This window comes from Crinia signifera, chromosome 7 (assembly GCF_055691185.1).
Source record: "Crinia signifera chromosome 7, ASM5569118v1, whole genome shotgun sequence".
NCBI lineage: Eukaryota > Metazoa > Chordata > Amphibia > Anura > Myobatrachidae > Crinia > Crinia signifera.
This window is the reverse complement of record NC_139223.1, coordinates 3724169-3747486: the sequence shown is the minus strand read 5'-3', so window position 1 is coordinate 3747486 and position 23318 is coordinate 3724169. Positions and strand designations below refer to the sequence as shown.

At 46.5% G+C, this 23318-nt stretch overlaps 1 protein-coding gene across 1 annotated transcript; it reads left to right on the top strand.

Moving 5' to 3' along the window:
- The first annotated feature begins 2062 nt into the window (after window positions 1–2062).
- On the top strand, window positions 2063–2959 carry LOC146020623 (taste receptor type 2 member 41-like). Its single transcript, XM_083153879.1, has one exon. The coding sequence runs from the start codon at window positions 2063–2065 to the stop codon at window positions 2957–2959; it is 897 nt and encodes a 298-aa protein (XP_083010005.1).
- Window positions 2960–23318: the final 20359 nt, after the last annotated feature.

The window sequence follows — 23318 nt, the reverse complement described above, 5'->3', positions numbered from 1 at the left end:
TCTGGGATTTTATCTCCTAAGCTCCTAGCATTTGCACACATAGCATGTCTCATTTTGTTTGTGCTTCCAAACTTCTCACTTAATATTCTCGTTCCCCTTGAAGATGGGTGCAGGCCATCACTTTTATATATGGCTCTGTCTTGCCCGGTAGCTTGACTTTGACCTAAATATCCAAATCTCTCCTCATTGCACCAATTTCTTAGCCAAACATTCAAGTTTCTGATTCTCGGAGTTCTATCTTCCCCTCGGTGTACTGGCAATACTTCTGAAAAAGTTACAGTGGTTGCCACCTGTTTTAGAGCAGTTCCGAACTTCCTAAATTCATCTTTTACGGCCATGACTTCAGCATTAACCGGGTCATTTGTGCCTAGGTGGACGATGACATCCACCTTCCCATCTTTTCTTGCTGCCTTTACAATTCTTAGCATGCGTTCTTTATCTCTTGGAGCTGTGGCTCCAGGTAAGCACCTTACTTGTTTCTCTACATTAGTAGCATTTCCCAGATTAACTCTAATTATGGAATCTCCCAAAAGAAGTGCAGTCCTTTTTGTAGGTGATATTTTCCTGGACATGCAGTTAGTAGAGGTAGAAGTCCTCATATCTTCCTGTTCTTTTTTGCCTACGTTGGTCATACATTCCAACCCTGCAAGAGCAGCATATGAGTTTTGCAGTGTCTGAGACCCTCTGTAAGTCTCTGCCTTTCAGAGCCCACAGCCCTTCTAGCCTGCTATATGGCACCTCACAGCCGGTGGGCTGACAGTTCAGTGGACCGCTCGCTAATATAAATTTTAAGCTAGACAGATCAAAATATGTACATTTTAATGGGGAAAGGGGAGTGGGGGTAGCCTACAAAGTGTACGGTCAGCGTACGCTTCGCTAATGAGCTAGGTTGGTCCTGACGAAGCTCATAAACGAAGCGTACGCCGACCGTACACTTCGTGGGCTACCCCCACTCCCCTTTTCCCATTGAAATGTACCTATTTTGATCTGTCTAGCTTAAAATTTATATTAGCAAGCGGTCCTCTGAACTGTCAGCCTGCCGGCTGTGAAGTGTAATATAGCACGCTAAACACCATTACCTCTATTCCCTGTCCTGCAGATTTCAAGATGGCGTGTCATTACAGAGCGCCCCGTACTCCTGGACACTCGGGAGTAGCGCTACTATCTGTGCGCACTTGCGGCGTATCAGCACTGCCCGTGAATCGCGGGAGGGGGGCCCGCAAATCGCGCAAGCGGGGTCGATGGGGGTTGCTGCGAACCGCACTGGGGTGGTGTGCCGCAAATCTCATGAGGGGGGTGATGCGAGGGGCCCCATGTATCGCGGGAGGGTAGCCGCGGGGTGGGGGGGGCGCGGGGGGCGCGAATCATGGCAGGGGGGCCCATGAATTGCAGGAGGGGGGTTTGCGGGGGGTCCGGGGTGGGGTGCTGGCAGAGGGGGGGTTTCGGGCAGACCGGACGCTCACCTGGTGGCTGTGGAGGCAGCAGTGTCTTTGCCTGGCAGCATGGGGAGACAGAGAGTGTCTGGCACTGTGGGCTGGTTCTCTGTCACTATGTGAGTGTGTGTGGGCAGAGTCAGAGGCTCTGATAGGCTATTAGCCTATGAATCCACCCAGCGTTATTGACACGCTCACACATTGAATGACAGATGTAGCCAAATATATAAGAGATATACATAATTTATCAACAAGTGATAAAACTCAATGCGTTTAATATTCAATACATCAAATGTTTGAAAGATTAGAGGACGGAGTTGATTGGCTAGTGCACCATTTATCATATTCAACAAGTTTTGTCACTCGTTGATAAATGGGCCACATATGATTGTTTTTACCCATTATATTTGTTACACAGTGACATAAATAAAAAAAAATCCTACCATATCTTTTATGAAGAACATTAATCAGTATATACACCAGGAAACCAGATACAGGACAGATTTGCATGCCTGCCCCTGCTCCGTGCTCCCTCTGCCCGGCATGTAATCACTACACCACTGGCACAGGTACCATCTGCTGTCATTATATCACTAAGGGAACCAGGACAGGTTGCCCGTCTGTGCAGAATGCAGCCGTCTGTGCAGATTGTGATAGACATTGTTTTATCTATAATTGGGATACATGGAATCATCATGAACTCCGCCATCCTCTCTGTGTACATCAGACTCTGGGGAACGATCACTAGTCCTGGTGCCAGTGACCCAATCCTGCTCTCTATGGCTCTCACCAACGTCCTTATGGTGTGCACTATGTTGTTGAACTATTACTTTTTTTCTCGTCTCGCCCAAATGGTCACTAGAATATTTGTACCTACGTATTATGTCCTGCTTATCCTGTACACTATGAGTCTGTGGAACACGGCCTGGCTCTCCATCTGCTACTGTGTGAAGCTCGTCACCATTACCCACCGGATCTTCCTCTGGGTGAAAAGGTGGTTCCCCTCTTCTGTTACCAAACTGCTCCTAGGATCGGCCATAGGGTCAGTCCTGATGAATTTGCCCTTCATATGGACAGCTCATGTGATGATTCTACGGGATACAAATATGACTGATGGGCCAATACATATTGCAATGGATTTGAATTTCCCTTATAACATTGGGAATATGCTGCTCAGTTATGTCCTGCCCTTTACCCTGACTCTCACCTGTATTGGGCTCAGTGTGACGTCTCTCCTGCACCATGTCTGGAGGATCAAGAAGAACATGTCCCAGGTCAGCTCATCCCCCCAGGACCAGGCGCTTGTCCGGGCGGCTGTGACAATGATGCTGCGTGTGATATTGGACCTGATCTTCTTTGCTATCATTACATACTCGTTTGCTGCAAGGTTCTCTATGAGTAATATGACAGAAACATTATTTTGGGTATTTTTCATCTCATATCCATCAGTACAATCTCTCATACTAATCTATGGAAACCCCAAATTAAAGAGAAGTCTCCTTAGATCATCATTAGAGGACGTGTAGCCGGGTATCAGGCAGTGATTTCATCTTACTCACATTCTTAGTAGCATAAAGAAAGATTTTTTCTCTATTTCCTCTACAATGTTGTACATTTGTTGTGCATGTGTTATTTATAGCCTCACCTTATTATAGTACTCCATATATACTTATCACTGCTATTGTTAACATGTGTAACACTTATCATATTGTCATGCCAAATATATTACACTGTCCCTGTAATACCCTAGGTGCATTATAATTATATCTTATGACTAAGTAGTTTGTTTTAACATCAGGAAGATAGTGTGATAACAGATACAGGCACAGTGATGGTTCCCAGTACTCTCATTTCTGCACACCACGGCAGAGAGGCAGGCCAGATAATTCCTCCCCTCAGACACAGATAATTGCAAAACAAATTACACTTGCACTATGAAAGAAGGTGTAATAGAAGACTGTTAAATAGACATTTTTTTTTAAATTAAAACTGTGTGAAGAATAAAATGACCTGTGTATTGAATAATTACATCTGGTAAACGTTGTCGCGTAAATGTTTTATTTTTGGCTTCAATAAATATAAGTAAATATCTTACTTGCCTCTGTATTATAATTATAAATTCTAGCTTAGAAATCAAGTAAGACATAATGATTGTAACAAATCAGTTTGTCCAGTCTACCAAGATATTAAAGTACTAGTAAGTCTGTATGTACTTTGTATATATTTTTGTTTTTATTTTTATTATTATTTTTTAGTTTATATTTATCATTATTTTTATTTTTATTATTTTATTATTTTTATTCTCATTATTCCTAATTTTTTCAATACGCATATTTCTTATATAGATTGTGGATGGGTTTTTGTGAAACTGCGCACTAAAGCTGGGTACACATATGTACAATTTCATTTTTCTTGCGACCGTTCGATCGACCGAATACACGTTCGGCCGTCCAAAACATACGACCGTTCTGCGCGTACACATATGTACAATTTTACTTGCGACGTCCGATGTACTCCCGTCCAAACAATCGCAAGAAGAAGTATATGAGAGACCCTGTAACCCTTTGCCTGCTGTTTTAACTAATGTGTTTTTAATGCCTCACTGCCCAACACTTTAGAGGCATCACTTTAAGACATTAATCAATGTTGAAATTTTAATAAAGTGTTATGGTGCTCTGCAAAGAGCTTCCAGCACACTCTATTAAAACTTCAACATTGATTAATGTCTTAAAGTGATGCCTCTAAAGTGTTGGGCAGTGAGGCATTAAAAACACATTAGTTAAAACAGCAGGCAAAGGGTTACAGGGTCTCTCATAATGCAGCATACCACCGTGCTTTGTCAAACTGTCAAGCATATCGATCGAACGTGCGTACACAGTTCACTTTTGTTCCGATATGGAGCCGTCCTGTCGGATGAAATATTAAGCAGCAAAGAACCTTCGACCGACCGACCGTGGACGGCCAAGAGCGTTTTTGGCCGTTTATCGATCGCACAGCAGCAATTGGGACAGCGTACACACCTATACAATCGAACGACCGTTTGCCCCCAGATTGGAAGAACGGCCCGACGATTGTACATAGGTGTACCCAGCTTAAGTGCGTCTGTGCGGGGTTAGCTGCTTGGAAAAGGCAGGTTATCAGCCTGCAGAAATGAGCAATATTGGAAAACTGTTCTGCGCTCTACCCCTAGATAAATGATGAAGTGAGGCTAGGTGTTGGTTTAAGAAAAAAAAACTTTTTATTTGTTTCACACAAGATGTTTAGAAAAATTGTGGTAAAAAGTGCAGTAAAAATATGATTCTACCGGAATGTTCAGGAGGGTAAAGTTCTCCAGGTCCTGGTCACACTGATGTGACTGGTAATGTGCTGCTGCTGTTGGTCAGAGGGCCGTTTCCCATTACCTACCACAGTTCTCTCACTGAGGCTGTCTGACTCCGTCAAGTCTGGATGGTAATTGGTCTGGACGGTAGTCAGTCTGTGTCTCTAAAACCCCTTTTACACCAGAGGTTGGACCCGGGATATTGCCTCTCCAGTCAGGGGCAGGGCATGGTGTAAATGGGCTGAAAAAAAATAACACGGGTACTGTTCCCCGGGAATCTGACCCGGCAAATGTTCAGGGTCGGACACGGGGCTTATCCGGGGCTCAGGGTGGTGTAAATGGTCATTATCCGGATTATTTGGCAGGGAGAAGGCCGCAAAGAGCTGATTGGTGCTTCTGCGGCTCTGGCAGATAGTGTCATCTGCCGGAGACCAGCACATGGAGCAGCGCAGCAGAAGCAGCGTTACCACGCTGTGTGCAGACTGTGCCCTACACTACAGCAACAGTCTGTGCTGGAAGCACTCTCCCCAGTGAGTTTACAGCCTCATCTGCAGGAACACACGCTGGCTGTCACACAGTGTGTCCCAGAGTGTTACAAGTTTGTATTCATACGCATCTTCATCTTTCTTTATGAGAATGCATTACATCTATAAAGATTCCAATGTATGATGATTTTATGCATATTTTCAGCTTAATACAGCAAAAAAACTTGAGGAGTGTCATGTTCCATTTGTTGTGACCTCATCAACAGGCCAAAAATCCATTTTTTAATGACAGCAGCAAGGAAAGGCAGGGCTGATCCGTTCTCAGTGTAAAAGGGCATTACCCGGGATTAACCTGAATTGAAGTGCAGTGTAAATGGGGTCTGAGGCAGGGCATGCCCTGTTATTTCCCGGGTTCAATTTCCCGGGTCCTACCCGGCATTCTGGTGTAAAAGTGGTATAAGTGAGGGGACAGTCTGAAGGTCAGTTGGAGAGGTCAGGATTTAAGTCTCTATGCTCCAGCTCCTAGAATCAGGTTGCTGGAGTAGAGCTAGGGTCTGGTGGGTGTGGGCAAGAATGGAGGGGGTAGGTGGAAATCCGTAGGTGGGTGGTAAGCGTCAGTGCTCCCGGAGGGCGAAATCCCGCGAGATCACCTGACCCGGAAGTAACGCCAGCCAGCATCGTAGTCTCCGTGGATCCAGAGCTGCCGGAGCCTAACAGAGCTACCCAGCCCAAAAAGCAAGACACCGGCGACGAGGGACCGATACCCAGGAAGTGCGGGTGCACCACCAGAGGTAAGGGACGCCGCCCTCCGGTGCCACCCAGCACTGACGCTTACCACCCACCTACGGATTTCCACCTACCCCAACCTGATTCTAGGAGCTGGAGCATAGAGACTTAAATCCTGACCTCTCCAACTGACCTTCAGACTGTCCCATCAGAGACACAGACTGACTACCGTCCAGACCAATTACCATCCAGACTTGACGGAGTCAGACAGCCTCAGTGAGAGAACTGTGGTAGGTAACTGGAAACGGCCCTCTGACCAACAGCAGCAGCACATTACCAGTCACGTCAGTGTGACCAGGACCTGGAGAACTTTACCCTCCTGAACATTCCTTTAGAATCATATTTTTACTGCACTTTTTACCACAATTTTTCTAAACATCTTGTGTGAAACAAATAAAAAGGTTTTTTCTTAAACCAACACCTAGCCTCACTTCATCATTTATCTAGGGGTAGAGCGCAGAACATTTTCCAATATTTCTTATATATAATCCTATTCTTACATGACACCAAGAGAGAAAAGATTAAAAAAAGTTTTTCCAAATATACTGGATGTCGTGGAAGACATGTGGTTCCCACTTTTTTGAAAAGCACTTCCTTTTTAAACTTCAGTTTTTTTAATAAAGTTTTTATCTTATAAAAAGGACAACCAGACAGCAAAGAATTCATCTTGAAAAGTTCCTCAGGCACGAAACGCGTTGATCCCGATACCTGAGGACCGCAAGCAGCTTCCCCCAGACTGACACCACAGCTGACTACAGCCTGCTGGAGAAAGAGAAGCGGGGTGATGTCAGGAGTCCTAGCTGCGAATTACACCAGCGGTGGCTAGAGACCATCACAGCGCCTGGCTGTTTCCACACCAAAGCAGCGGCAATGAGTTGCATCTTAGCCTGCTTGGACAAATTGGCTTATACCATCTCAGCCCACGGCTCGGCAGAGCTGTAGGTAGGGAAAGTGTAGAATATTGCGGTTCCCAAATTCTCATCAAAGGAGCTGAATACATTTTTAAACTCTTTCTTTCCACAGGTGTCACGTCAATCAATTTTTTATTTTATATATATTAACTTTTTTTATTCTTATATTTCTTTTTAATTTTTATTTATTTAAATTTAAATTTGTTACTTGTATTATTTATTCTTTTCTCATTATATCATTTTTTTATTTCCATTTCAGCACTCAAATTCAAATGTACACACTGACTGAATGTTGTATCAGCCCTTTCTTTGCATTCACGCCAACCTCCTTCTTTGTGAAAAGAGCAGTCTACTGTACCAGGGTCACCCCAGGTATTATATGGTAAACTAGGAGGCACCCCAGGAATTATACAATGCACATGGCAACAGCACCCCAGGATTTATGCAATGCACATGGTGGCACCTCAGGAATTATAGGGTACACTTGGAGTCATTCCAGGAATTATAGGGTACACTAGGAGTCACTCGAGGTATATGGTACACTGCTGCTGATTAGACACCTGGGTTTGTTACTGCTTCAAAACCTGGCCTGGATCCTCCACATTACTTCCATGGTGGGGAACGCTGACTCTGTTTTGACAGTCGGGATCCCGACGTCGGCTAAATGACTGTCGGGATCCCAACTGTCGGTAACGCGTCCGGCACCCCGGTGCCGACGGCTTGCATCTGCCCGCCTATGGAGGACTGGGACCCGTCCTACCCTGCCAACATGCCGTGCACCAATCTGTCCACATGGGAGCATTTAACCCCTTCCCGACATTGCCTTTTAAGGTAATTTTTTTTTTTTTTTCCTCCTTGCGTTCAAATAAGCGTAACTTTTTTAATTTTCCGGCTATATAGACACATGAGGGCTTTTTTTTTGCGGGACAAGTTGTACTTTGTAATGGTACCATTTACTATACCATATAATATTCTGGGGAATCAGGAAATAATTCAATGTGGGGTAAAAAAAAAAAAAACCGCCATTGCACAATTTTGCGCTGGTTACGTTTTTTTTGGAGTTCATAGTTCGTTTAAAATGATGGGTTATCTTTATTCTATGGGTCGTTACGATTCTGGTGATACCAAACTTATATAGTTTTCGTTATGTTTTACCACCAAAAAAAAAAAACGCAACTTTTACGGTTTTTCTAATTTGCGTTGCGTCGCCATGTTCTGCGGCTTATAACTTTTTTATTTTTCCACCTACGGACCTGGGTGAGGGCTCATTTTTTGCGGGCTGAAGTGTACTTTTTAATTAATACCATTATGGGATATGGGCGACTTTCTGATCTCTTTTAGCTATTTTTTTTTGGGTAGGCGATGCGACCAAAAAACGTAGTTTTGGCGTTGGGGATTATTTTCCGTTTACGCCTTTAACCGTGCGGGATAACTAATGTTATATTTTAATAGATCGGACTTTTAGGAACGCGGCGATACCAAATATGTTTATTTTTTTTATTATTTATTTATTTTTATTTGGGAAATGGGGAAAGGGGGGTGATTTGAACTTTTAATATTTTATTATTTTTTTTTTATTTTTAAACTTTATTTTTTTTTTTTTTTTACTTTTACTACAAGGCCCCCTAGTGTACTTGACCACTAGGGGGCGCGATCGCCTGTACTAGGTTCAGCCATAGAGCTCTATGGCTGAACGTAGTGATTTTTTGCACTTCCTATTACATCCTGCCTGAGGCAGGATGTAATAGGTATGCATACACGGACAGCACAGGGGTCTACATTAGACCCCTGGCTACCATGGCAACCGATCGGCACCCTCCGATCGCGCTGCGGGGGGCCCCGATCGGCGCCGGAGGGGGGCGCCCCCCCTCCGATCAGCTATTTAAGCACTGCGGTCGCTTTGCCCGCGGTGCTTAAAGGGTTAACCGGCCACGATCGGCGAACTCGCCGCTCGTGGCCGTGAGAGCAGGGACCTGGCTGTAATATACAGCCATTTCCTACTCTCTTTCAAGCCAGCTCACTCCGTGAGCTGGCTTGATTCCCCCCCAACCGACATATGACGTAAATGTACGTCATATGTCGGGAAGGGGTTAACGCCAGAGATAATTAAAATTTCAAAAAGAGTTTTTATTTCTCAGACAAAGGTTTCATGGTTCCGTTCATCCAACAATAGAGTGAACTGAACCATGAAACCTTTGTCTGAGAAATAAAAACTCTTTTTGAAATTTTTTATTATTTTGTCTGCCATAAAATTGTATGTAAAGGGTGGTGGATATCACATAGCGCACTCTATACTTTTCTTATACCTATCTTCTCCGTCCTCCACTAACAGGGAGGATAAATAGAGAGCTGCTGCTATTCCTAGCGCTGGCGAAAGTCTAGTTTTTTTGTTTTATTATAAGGGCACGGTAGTGCCCTTATATTAAGGCTGAATGTAACCAACGGATTTTTCCCATAGGGAACTTTTCGGATGGGGGCATGGTGTTTGATGGACTACACCTCAAAAGTGACTGGACGTACTGAGCTGAAATTTGGCATGTACGCGTAGAATCGTCAACCGGTGCTGCATGCCAAATTTCAGGGCGAAATATAAAAAAATGACCAATTAGGAGCGATCTAAACTTCCAACTGTCAGTTTTTTTCTGACACTTGAGAAATGACACTTTGTCACCCATGTTAGTCTATGAGGGTTTTTTTGGGAAGGCATAACTCAGGGTAGAGGAACAATTGAGACTTGGGGATTGTTTTATTAGGTAGATATTGTCCCAGTGTAGTGCCTTTTGGGGTTTAGGCTTTTCAGATAGGTGCAGTTTTTTTTAAATTTAGTGAAACATGCCCCATTATAGAGATAGGATTTATCAACTTGTTGCGCATGCGCACAAGGCCACCAGCAGGGGGAGCATTACATTGATGAGCTTCACTTGGGTGTACCAAGATGGCCGACTGTGAAGCAATATTCACAGTTTCTTATACAGCAATGTGAATATATATTATACTTCATACACATACATGCCCAGCTAATGCAGATGGCTGATGGCATGACACGCAAACATGGGGCACAGGAACCGGGCAGACAGGTAGTGATTTGCAGGTCTGGGCATAGGAGGACCCAAGAAAGGACTACTCCATCCGAGTACAGAATGGCCCCGCCCTCAGGGGTAGATTTATTAAGCTCGGTGAAGTGATAAAGTGTCTGGTTTTTATCAACGGCCAATCAGCTCCTAACTGTGAAGTTACAGACTTGGTTTGAAAAATAACAGGTAGGAGCTGATTAGTCAGTGATAAAAACCAGACACTTTATCACTTCACGAAAAAGCGTAATAAATCTACCCCTCAGTGAGCAGAGCTGCGGCTGCACTGTCTCCATTCTGGTGACCTGTCAATCCACACACAGAGACCTCCTGAAGTTTCCCTTCCCCGGCTTGTTCCTATGTATCCCTGTGTGTGCATATGTATACATGGGCTCTGTCACCCAGCCGGGCATTGTGCTGCACACTCCTCCTGTGTGCGGTACATGTATGCGTGCTCAGAGCGCTGTAGTGGCTGCAGGGAACTAGTTACTGTGATGCTGGAAGTGTAACATTGGCAGAGCTGTGCCCGGGTTATGGGGGAAACGTGCACCACGTCGCATGCCACTACCCCCTCCCCCGCAGCTGGAGGACATGACTACAATCAGTACTTCTGTAGTTTCACGGCGCCGGAAGTAACAGAAACTTGGCAGCCTGCCAGAGGCTCGCGTGCCGCTCTAGCTACAGTGTTATAGTGTAACGTGATGTAGCGTAGCGCTGCACGTGCCACTCTAGTTGAAATCTAATGAAGTGTAAAAAGGAGACAAAAGGGGCAAACGGGGCTTATAAATCGCACACCCCGGCACACCGCTACCACAGGGGGGTGTCCCCAATGTAGACGCTAACTTATTTTGCGCTTTTAGCGTGTCAATTCACACTCCCGGCACTTCAGCCTTAGACGCGCGCTACGCAGTTTGCGTAGTCAGTCAGTCAGCTGTAGCCCTGTACGAGACGCTGAGGTGAATAATGGCAGTGGCAAGTCTCTGTATGGCAATGGAGCGTCTGACGTTATTTAACCTGCCACAGACGGAGGAGGAGGCTGTGGCTTTCTTGCAGGCCCGCCAGTTGCTGCCACAGACCATGACCTGCCCCAATGGCCACCCCATGAAGCTCAGCATAAAGGAGCATATGTGGCGCTGCCACATTCGCAGCTGCCGAAAGAAGGTGAGCGTCAGGTCAGCTCAATGGTTCAGGGGATCTCACCTCACCTTCGTGACCCTGATCAGATTTGTATATTGCTGGGCAGAAGAGCTGACCAGCATGAAATTTTGTGACAAGCAGCTCAACATCTGCCAAAAACTGCTGTCCAATACAGTAATCTAATGAGGGACGCCTGCACGCTGGACCTGCTGGCACAGCCTCATCGGCGAATCAGAGGCCCGGGGCAGATCGTCGAGGTAGACGAAAGCCTCTACGTAAAAAGAAAGAGCAACGTCGGACGGCTCCTGCCCCAGCAGTGGGTATTCGGGGGAATATCTAGGGAGTCCGGCCAGTGCTTTATCACTGCGGTGGAGCGGCGGGATACGGCCACCCTGATGGCCGCCATCGAGGCCCATGTGGAACCGGGCACTACTGTCTTCACAGACTGCTGGAGGGCGTACAATACCCAGCAACTCGAGCAGGCCGGTTATGTTCATGGGAAGGTGAACCACAAATACCACTTCGTCGACCCGGACACTGGGGTGCACACCCAGAATGTGGAGCGACTCTGGGGCAGTTGCAAGTGGCGTAATAAACGCCAGAGGGGTACCGCACGCCATCACCTCGATTCCTACCTCCAGGAATTTATGTGGAGGCAGAGTTTAGGCGCCCAGGACCCCTTCCATCGTATTTGGGACGCTCTGACCCTGCTCCCCCTGGTTGAGAAGGAGAATGCTTGCGGTGATGTCGACACAGCAGGTCCTTCCGGCGGTGATGTCGACACAGCAGGTCCGTCCTCTGAAAATGCTGGCGGTGACATAGACGCCGAAGTTCCTTCCTGCACTACTGATTAAATCAGGACTTTTAAATTATTGTTGGACTTTTTATTGTGCTGATTATTTCATGTAATTGAATCATTTATATTCCACAGTTATGTTGAATTTCAACAAAAAAGAAGTTAAATTTCACTTGAATTTAAACTAAAAAAAAAGTTAACAGTTGCCGAAAATGTCGTCTTTACTGTCTCAGGTGTGTGAGTGTGCAGGTGTGAATGTGTTCCTGAATCAGCCCCACTATCCACGCCCACCCGAAGCATGGCGAGCGGCGGCGGTACGCGTCCTACGACCTTTTCATACCCCCACTATCCACGTCGGCGTGGAGTTGAGAATAGGTTAGTGTGGTGAGCGCATCGAGCAACCGAGCCCGAAGCGTGGCGAGGGCACGCAGATACCTTCACAGCTATCCGCGTCCCCTCGCGGGCTTCACAGGTGTCAGCGTCCGCTCGCCACGCTTCGGGCTCGGTGGCTCGCTGCGCTCGCCACACTAATCTGTTCTCAACTCCACGCCGACATGGATAGTGGGGGTATGAAAAGGTCGTAGGACGCGTACCGCTGCGTTCGCCACGCTTTGGGTGGGCGTGGATAGTGGGATTTACACGGTCGACAGCTGTTGCGTCGACTAGTGCCACTGTGGACGGGTTTTAATAGTGTACCCCTAGACCCAGCTAAATTTAGATGCTTTTGCGTCTAACTTTAGATGTACCCCTCCACCCAACTAAATCCAGACGCTTTAGCGTCTAAATTTAGATGCCCCACCACCTTTGCGGCTCTCAGGGAGCCTAGATTCAGACGTCTAAATCCAGACTTCCCCGCATCTTAGCTGCCAGCAGGGTGCCGCCTGGATTCAGAGGCTTTTGCGCCTAAATCCAGGCGCCCCCCTCCTTCTTAGCGGCTTGCAAGGTGCCTGGATTCAGAGGGTTTTGCGCCTAAATCCAGGCGCCTCCCTCCTTCTTAGCGGCTTGCAGGGAGTGTGAATCCAGGCGCATTAGCGCCTAGATCTGGACTGCAAGCCATTGAATTTAACGTGTACATGGGGGACACAGCGGTGTGCCGGGGTGTGTACTTTACAAGCCCCGGCACATCAGCGTTGTGCCCGGGGTGTGTCCACTTGCCCCCGTTGTTGTCAGTGGTGCCCAGGCGCTGCCTATTTCACTGTGGAACTACAAGTACCACAGTGACCTGTCAGCGCCTGGGCAGCGTGCTGCTGCTGCTGCCCAGCCGCTACGCTGTTTACGTAGCTGTCAGTACAGCTAGAGCGGCGCGAGCACACTCTGTCTGAGCTAGAGCGGCACGCGCTTGGTTAATCAGAGCCTCTGGCAGTCTGCCAAGTTTCTGAGCCAGAGTGTGCGCGCGGAGGCACCGTGAAACTACAGAAGTACCCTACAATCTATTAACGCTGGTGGTGAGTGCAGTCACCTTGTCTCTCTGTCCCAGCTGAGGGCATCAGCCGGCAGATAATTACGTGCAGGAGCAAAAGGACTAGTACATGCAGCAAGGTAGCCATGGGCAGCAAATGGGTGCTTACATCAGTGCCCCCTCCCCTCCCCCAGGCGGCTAGCAGTGGCCTGGGCTCGTTTACCGTGATAGTTTTCAAATAGGGGCGTGGCCTACTCACGGACCCCCGTGGTCACGCCCCCTTTTGAAAACTAATGTGTTACTTTGCTTGTGCCTGGGGTAGCTTTTTTCTGTGAAATAGTGAAGCTGCAGTGCAGCCCTGCCCCCTGATCTGTGGCATGCTGCTCCTGGCTGAAGGTAATTTGTGCAGGGACTGAGGAGGCACCAGTGTGTGAGAGTGTACTAGTAATTGAGGGGAACAAGGGGCCTGATTCAGGATCGCTTGCTAAGCAGCGTTCTTTTGCTGCTTAGCGAGCGGAACGCCGCCTTCCGAATGCCCGCCCCCTCTGTAATGTGACTATGGGTCAGTATGCGCTGTGATATGTGATGGGGGAAACTACGCACTATATAATGTGAATATCGGTCACTACATCCTGTGCTATGCGTATATGGGTCACTACAAGCTGTGTAATTTAAAGATGGATCACTACGCACTCTGTATATAGATAGATAGATAGATAGATAGATAGATAGATAGATAGATAGATAGATAGATAGATAGATAGATAGATAGATAGAACTTTATTGTCATCATCCTAATTTAGGACAACAAAATTCAATTTAGCATCCATCCGTACACATACATATTATAAAAAAACAGAAGTACATAACAATTTACAATTTTACAATGAATACTTAAAACCCATTAACCCCCCACCCAAACTACCTTCCCCATTTAATCTAACAATAGCCCTTGGAAAGAAGCTATTCTTCATCCTAGACGTCCTATTCCGTAGACACCTAAACCGCCTACCTGACGGTAATAGCACAAATAATCCGTTTGCCGGATGAGTGATATATTTTAGAATATTGTGTGTTCTTCCTCAGCAGACGGGAATGTAGTACCCATTATACGTTGGGCCGATTTAATCACCCTCTGTATAAGTTTCCTTTCTGCAGTGGTACTATGTAATGGGACTAAGGGTCACTATACACTGTGTAATTGGACTATAGGTCACTACGTGCTGTGCAGTGTGACTATGGGTTACTACGTGCTGTGTAATGTGAACATCGCTCACTACATCCTGTGCTATGTGTATATGGGTCACTAAGAGCTGTGTAATGTAATGATAGATCACTACGCACTGTGTAATGGGACTATGGGTCACTACGTGCTGTGCAATGTAACTATGGGTTACTACGTGCTGTGCAATGTGACTATGGGTTACTATGTGCTGTGCAGTGGGACTATGGGTTACTACGTGCTGTACAATATGACTATGGGTCACTACGTGCTGTGTAATGTGAATATGGGCAACTACGTGCTGTGTAATGTGACTATGGGTCACTACGTGATGTGTAATGTGACTATGGGTCACTATGTGCTGTGTAATGTGACTATGGGTCACTACGTGCTGTGTAATGTGACTATGGGTTAGTACGTGCTTTATAATGTGAATATGGGTCACTACGCCTGTAATGTGACAATGGGCCACTACGTGCTGTGTAATGTGACTATGGGTCACTACGCGTGTAATGTGAATATGGGCCACTACGTGCTGTGTAATGTGACTATGGGTCACTACGTGCTGTGTAATGTGACTATGGGTCACTACGTGCTGTGTAATGTGACTATGGGTCACTACGTGCTGTGTAATGTGAATATGGGTCACTGTGTGCTGTGTAATGTGAATATGGGTCACTACGTGCTGTGTAATGTGAATATGGGTCACTACGCGTGTAATGTGAATATGGGTCACTACGCGTGTAATGTGAATATGGGCCACTACGTGCTGTGTAATGGGAATATGGTTCACTACGCACCGTGTAATGTGACTATGGGTCACTACGTGCTGTGTTATGCGAATATGGGTCACTACGCGTGTAATGTGACTATGGGTCACTACGTGCTGTGTAATGTGAATATGGGTCACTACGTGCTGTGTAATGTGACTATGGGTCACTACGTGCTGTGTAATGTGACTATGGGTCACTACGTGCTGTGTAATGTGACTATGGGTCACTACGTGCTGTGTAATGTGACTATGGGTCACTACGTGCTGTGTAATGTGAATATGGGTCACTATGTGCTGTGTAATGTGAATATGGGTCACTATGTGCTGTGTAATGTGAGTATGGGTCACTATGTGCTGTGTAATGTGACTATGGGTCACTACGTGCTGTGTAATGTGACTATGGGTCACTACGTGCTGTGTAATGTGACTATGGGTCACTACGTGCTGTGTAATGTGACTATGGGTCACTACGTGCTGTGTAATGTGAATATGGGTCACTACGTGCTGTGTAATGTGACTATGGGTCACTACGTGCTGTGTTATGCGAATATGGGTCACTACGCGATGAAATAAGGGTGATTATTAATTCCAACCATATTGCACTTCTGGTTACTCAATATTCATTGGGTGACATTCTATGGGATGAGATGTGTGTTTTTTAGCGAACTTTTCGCAAAAAACGGCCAAAATCCCGTTTTCGCATATTTAATGATATGTGAAAAACGGCAAATATCGCAGATTTAGCCGCGAAATCGCACTTTTACAAAGTGCGATTTTAACTCGCGCCGGAACTCGCATCCAGATGTTTTCCCATTGAAAAGTATACAAATTGCATATTTAATGAGATGCAAATTTGGGAAATGTGTCTAAAATTCGCCCAAAAATCAGACGCAGGGAGTCAGCGCGACAGAAGCTGTTAGCTCCATCGGAGAAAGCCAGTTGTCCCCGCTGTCAGTGCGGGGGTAGTCGGCTCTGCAGAAGGGAGACCAGCGCTGGATCCTGGATCGGTGAGTATGTGGGTGTAAAAGTGAGGTGTGTGGATGTGTGTGTAATAAAGTTTTACTTCTCTGTGTGTGTGTGTGTTTTCTTTTAACATTCTTTGTACAGGTGGACTACAAGTCCCAGCGGGCCCATTAATGCCCCGCATGCTGGGACTTGTGGTTCTCCAAGTCCCAGCCTGCGGGGGAGGTCTGCTGGTACTTGTAGTTCTCCTGTATAAAGCAATGTTAGGATTGAAAGATTTAACCCCATCAGGCCGGCGTCCACTGGCCAGGGACGCCGGTGACAGCCCCGTGCTGTGTAATGTGACTATGGGTCACTACGCACTGTGTAATGTGAATATGGGTCAGTACGTGCTTTATAATGTGAATATGGGTCACTACGCGCTGTGTAATGTGACTATGGGCCACTATGTGCTGTGTAATGTGACTACTGGTCACTATGAGCTGTATAATGTGAATATGGGTCACTATGTGCTGTGTAATGTGAATATGGTCACTATGCGTTGTGTAATGTGAATATGGTCACTACAAGCTGTATAATGTGAATATGGGTCACTACGTGCTGTGTAATGTGAATATGGGTCACTACGTGCTGTGTAATGTGACTATGGGTCACTAGGTGCTGTGTAATGTGAATATGGGTCACTGCACGCTGTATAATGTGACTATGGGCCACTATGTGCTGTGTAATGTGACTACTGGTCACTATGAGCTGTATAATGTGAATATGGGTCACTATGTGCTGTGTAATGTGAATATGGTCACTATGCGTTGTGTAATGTGAATATGGTCACTACGAGCTGTATAATGTGAATATGGGTCACTACGAGCTGTGTAATGTGAATATGGGTCACTACGTGCTGTGTAATGTGACTATGGGTGACTACACACTGTGTAATGTGAATATGGGTCACTACGCACTGTATAATGTGAATATGGGTCACTACGTGCTGTGTAATGTGACTATGGGTCACTATGTGCTGTGTAATGTGACTATGGGTCACTGTATGTTGTGTAATGTGAATATGGCCCACTACGTGCTGTGTAATATCTACAAGCTGTTTAATGTGAATATGGGTCACTACATACGAATATGGGTCACTACGTGCTGTGTAATGTGAATTTGGGTCACTACATGCTGTGCAATGCAAATATGGGTCACTACGTGCTGTGTGATGCGACTATGGGTTATTACATGCTGTGTAATATGAATATGGGTCACTGCGTGCTGTGCAATGCAAATATGGGTCACTACGTGATGTGTGATGCGACTATGGGTTATTACATGCTGTGTAATATGAATATGGGTCACTGCGTGCTGTGTAATGTGACTATGGGTCACTATGTGCTGTGTAATGTGACTATGGGTCACTGTGTAATGTGAATATGGTCACTATGCGCTGAGTAATGTGAATATTGCTCACTACGTGCTGTGACTACGGGTCACTATGCGCAGTGTAATGTGAATATTAGTCACTACGCGCTGTGTAATGTGACTATGGGTCACTGTGTGTTGTGTAATGTGAATATGGCCTACTACGTGCTGTGTAATATCTACATGCTGTTTAATGTGAATATGGGTCACTACATACGAATATGGGTCACTACGTGCTGTGTAATGTGAATATGGGTCACTACGTGCTGTGTAATGTGAATATGGGTCACTACGTGCTGTGTAATGTGAATTTGGGTCACTACATGCTGTGCAATGCAAATATGGGTCACTACGTGCTGTGTGATGCGACTATGGGTTATTACATGCTGTGTAATATGAATATGGGTCACTGCGTGCTGTGTAATGTGAATATGGGTCACTACGGGCTGTGTAATGGGAATTTGGGTCACTACATGCTGTGCAATGCAAATATGGGTCACTACATGCTGTGTGACGCGAATATGGGTTATTACATGCTGTGTAATATGAATATGGGTCACTGCATGCTGTGTAATGTGAATTTGGGTCACTACATGCTGTGCAATGCAAATATGGGTCACTACATGCTGTGTGATGCGACTATGGGTTATTACATGCTGTGTAATATGAATATGGGTCACTGCGTGCTGTGTAATGTGAATTTGGGTCACTACGCAGCCATTTTCCCAGTGATCTTTACTGCTGCTCTAATGAACTAACGATGAGTAGAATGAAATGGGTGCAGGGTGTACAGCGTGTGGGGCCCCCAGGGCCCAGAGGACCATGTGTGCTGCACACCTTGCACCCATTATGGATATGCCAGTGGATGGTGGGTGTTGCTGGCTGCTGCGGTGATCTGTGCTGCTGAGTTACAGATGCTTTGCTGTATCAGGGGTTCTGTATCAGAGATAGAACTAGCAGCAGGCAAAATTTTGACTAGGGCATCAAATTGTCTAAGGCCGGCTCTTCTCAGACAGTCACTGTAGGGGTTATTCTGGTTGAGTCGGATGGCTCCGAATGCGGACGGACGGACGGCCGATGGTTGGTGTTTGCGCATGTGCAGAGGCGTATCTGCGCATGTGCGAACGCCGCGCACATCGGAATACGGCGTGAATTCTGTGCAGAAAACGATCGGTTGGAACAATCCGAACAGGGGGTGGAGAGGGGCGTGAAGGGCTGTTTGGGCTCATTACATAATGCATACGCCCCGCGTTTCATGGGCGTTCCCATAAAAACGCTGGGCGTACGTATGGTAATGCGGCCGTGACGCACGTGTGGGGGGCGGACATATGACATAGCTGGATGCCAGCTGCCCGCCCATATCCCTGCTTTTGCACGGAGAAATGCCCCAGTGGTCTGGAGCATTCAGTGCTGCCTGAGCACTCGGTGCAGCATACGTTGGTCGGCGACCATCGAATGATGAGGGAGGTTCCCACAGATGGAGGAGGTGTTCACATGAAAAATCCACTTCGGTCGGCATCTCACCGCATTCGGACGGTGTGAGCGATCCGTACGGAAGGCGGGGCTAAGAACACTCGGTTCCTTTCCGAAAGTACGCATCCGACCGAATCAACCAGAATAAGGCCCTGTGAGAGGACTGGACGTGCAGTGATCTGTGTGTCCGGTGCATGTGCAGAAGTACTGAAAGACACTAGGGCCATACCCGGCACCATTTAAATTTACAAGGCTAACGACATGTGGAATGGAAAACAGGAAGAGGTTTAACTGCGCATAAGTAACAAGTGGTCAGGTGTATAATAAATAAAATAAATGTTATAACTCTATAGAGCATTAAAAACAATGAATATTGAGTAACCAGGGGTGACATTCTATGCTCTGCGATTTTCTGTTTTTGGCGTTATTTAGACCACAAAATGGCGATATCGCATTTTTCAGTGAAATCGCCAATTTAACGTGATGCGTTAAGGGACAGAATTCGCATATTTTGTGCGTAAAGGTATGCGGAACAAAAGTGCGAGATTAAATCGCACTTTTATCGCATCCAGATGTTTTCCAATGCAAAACTATACAAACCGCTTATTTAATGCTATGCGCATTTGCAAATCGCACTTTTGTGGTGTCTATTTATCGCACTTTTTTCAGACCTGGTTCTGTTTGGCGCATTTGCACACACCTCATTTTGGTCAAGTGCGCACATGGTTAATTTCAACACAGGTGCCTTCATTATCTATCCCAAACCCCCCTACCTTAACCCCAACATTAGTAAGGACACCTGTGAGGGTTTAATTCATGTAGATTTGTATGACTATTTTAAACTTGCTTATCTGTGATGTGTCCCAATTGGAGGGCCAACGCAGGAGGGATGAAGGTGGGCAAAAGATGCTGGTTGCCCCCCCACTACTGGGTACCCCACGTATGTATGGTGCTCACCTGTACCTGGACTACCTGTCGGACCAACAGGTTGTGGGGATGTTTACGCTGAACCCCATTACCCTGTCAGAGTTATATGAGCAGGTGAGAGATGCTTGTGGCCATTTTGTGGGTGCCAACTATGTAGTGTCTGGCCAGCACTAATTAATGTGTGCCCTCTACTATTTGTCCTCAGCCTCCACTCAGTCTGTGACCTCATGGGCCTTGGGGGTATCACAGGCCACTTTGTGTAAGAATTGTACTGTACTGTTACTTGCTATAAAGAAGTTGTTGCAGACATACATCAGCAGGCGTAGCTTTTCTGGTAAGCACATGTGGCCTGTACTCCAAAATGTACCAGTGTTGGAAGTGTACTCATTAACAAATTATTGACCAGTACCACCGCTTTCCACCCATATTTTACCTAACACCAGTCCACAACAGATGCACATGGTGGTGCTGACCTATCCCTTGCTGATATCTACCTTCTAAGTACTCTTGGTACATGTAACAATTAAGTTTTCTGTGAAACATGGCTCACTGGTGTTGTGGAACTACATGTTCCAGCATGCCCAGACACACTACAACCATTACAGTCCAAACCATGAGTGTCAGAGCCTGCTGGAAAATGTACATCCACAACCTTTGCCAGCCAAGGAGTTATACCACACTACTTTACTGCAATCCCATAGTCATATACCATTACAATATGTTATAAATCACACATTAATTTATATAGAGAAAAAGACACAAACACAATGGAATGCGGTTTGCAAATTTTACTTGTTTTGCTGTAAACCATTCTGCAATGTAACATGTGCAAAATACAAACTGTGGGGCCATGTAGACAGATATTTGGGCTTTTTTAATGTAGAAACACTGATGTAGCAGCTACCTTCGGCCAGCATCAGGCAGCCCTACACCACTTTTAGAGGCGGAACTAAGCCCACCACGGGTCCTCACACTACGACGGGGTGGGGAAGTGGGGGAGACACTTATTGGGGTGCTGGAGACACTGCTGAGGGTTGAGGTAGTGCCACCTCCCACATTGCCTTCCTGCTGCTGCTGTATTTGTGCCTGCATAGCTAGGAGGGCATTGGTCTGCGCTGTGCATGTGTGGGCTAGGGCTGTAAGAGTTTGGGCCAGGCTCCCAATATGGCTATTCTGCTCACGTATTGCAGCAGTTAGTTCTGCAAAACGGGTGTCAATACTGTTGGCAATGCGCACTTGAGTGCCTACACCTACCCGTACACTACGTGCCATTTTGCGCAACTGCAGGAAGGTGTCACGCATGTACCCCTGTATATTTCCGATTTGGAGGCTTTGGGAGGCCATGAATTCAAGCTGCTTCTCCTTGAAATTCACCAAGGAGTTAGCTACTTGGGAAGCAGTAGCTGGTGTATAGGGTTGCTGGGTGGTTGGGGGTGGGTTGGGAGGCACCCCACTTGGGGGAAGATCACTCTGGGACGAGCCCGGCATTTCTTCCTCTGCCGCAAAGGTGTAGACCGGATCAAGAATGATGTCCATTTCGTCTAGCACCAGTATTGAAGATTCTGTTTGGTTTGACCCTAGTTGTATAGCACCTGTGGATACAGATGAAGAGGTAAGTACTGATGCATATATAGGCCTCACTGTCGTCTATACTGTTTTACATAGGGCTATAGATGGCTGACGGCCATACCTAGGGGTGTTATGCACTTACACATGTACCCCGATACAGCATGCAACATTGACATTATTAATATGTCACATGCCTAGCTCAGATTACACTCATTTCCGTTGCAATGTAGCAGCAGGAGCAGAATGTAGTGTGAGATATTGTTGATGTGACATGGGTGTGTGTACTGTATGTGTAATGGGGTGTGGTTTAGTCATTTACCTGCTTCCGCAGATTCCGCAGCAACGGGCCTTCTTCTCTTAGATGCTGCAGCATTTCGGGACGGACAATCTGTACAAGGAAAGATGGCCAGGCATTATGGACCTTGCAATGGATATGTATTTTCAGAAAACATGCAGTGAATTCACAATAATGGACAATACCCAATAGAAAAGGGCAGCATTATATCTGGACCACCCTTTGTTTAGTTTTCAGTCAAATCTTTCATTTCAGACTTAGTAGTAAACTAGTGTACACATGACAACTATAGGATATTCGGTGGTATGTAGGCATGCCAGCTAAACCTCCATTACACCACAGGGTTTTTGTACACATACATGTTAGTCTGCTGCACAGAATGGTACACTCATAATCAATCAGATTAGTTGTGGAACTACAAGGGCCAGCATTATCAGCAATTTCAAAGCAGGAGCAGCCAATATCTTCTGCATGACCTTGCTTGGCTATGTAGTTCCACAGCAGCACTTTACAAAGCATAACAATACAAGTGCACATTACAGGTATAATACATTGGCATGTATGTTACAGTTTGCATGGGGTCACACTTACCAGCTCGCGGTGGCGTTTGGGCCCTGTCGGTATCCGCCACATGCATCCCAGGCAGGACCTCAGGGGGGATGATGCGCTTTAGCTTCACCTCATACGCATTGTAGCTGACAGTGGTGGGGCTTCCTCCTCCAGTCCTGGTGGCCTCCTCCATCTCCAGGGCCATTTTATGCTTCAACTGGCGTTTGATATCGTTGAAGCGCTTCTTCACATTGCGCACCAGGCGCTTGTGATTACTCACAGCGTTCACCGCCTGGGTGATGTCCTTCCATATAGCGCGCTTGCGCTGGGCAGTGGTCTTGTAGTTGGTTTTGCCAAGCAGCCTCTCGTACACTGGCATGAAAGCCCTCACAAGTGCCACATTTTCCTCATAGGAAAACCTGACCATGCGGCCACTTTTGGTGCGACCAGCTACCACCTCCTCCTCCTCCTCATTTTCTGCACCAGCCATGTCACCCTCCTCCTCCTCCATGGCAGTGTCTTCCTCCTCCTCACCAGCATCTTCCTCCACCTCTGACAAGTGGCCCTCCTGCAGCTGGTGTGGGGTATGGTCTAGGGCTTGGCTGTAGGATGGGGATGCCAGCGGATCCTCCACCTCCTCCTGCTGGGGCTGGACGGCCAGGGTCTGAGCTGAGGCTGGCCTTGCTGTGGCCATGCTGCCTGCCACACTGCTGCCTCTCCCACTTGTCTGGCTGCTGCCACTGCTCCCTCTGCCAGTGCTCCCTCTGCCACTGCTTCCTCTGCCACTGCTCCCTCTGC

Bases quoted from the DNA above. Each gene is read 5' to 3' on its own strand.
- LOC146020623 (XM_083153879.1), top strand. From the start codon at position 2,063: ATGCAGCCGTCTGTGCAGATTGTGATAGACATTGTTTTATCTATAATT.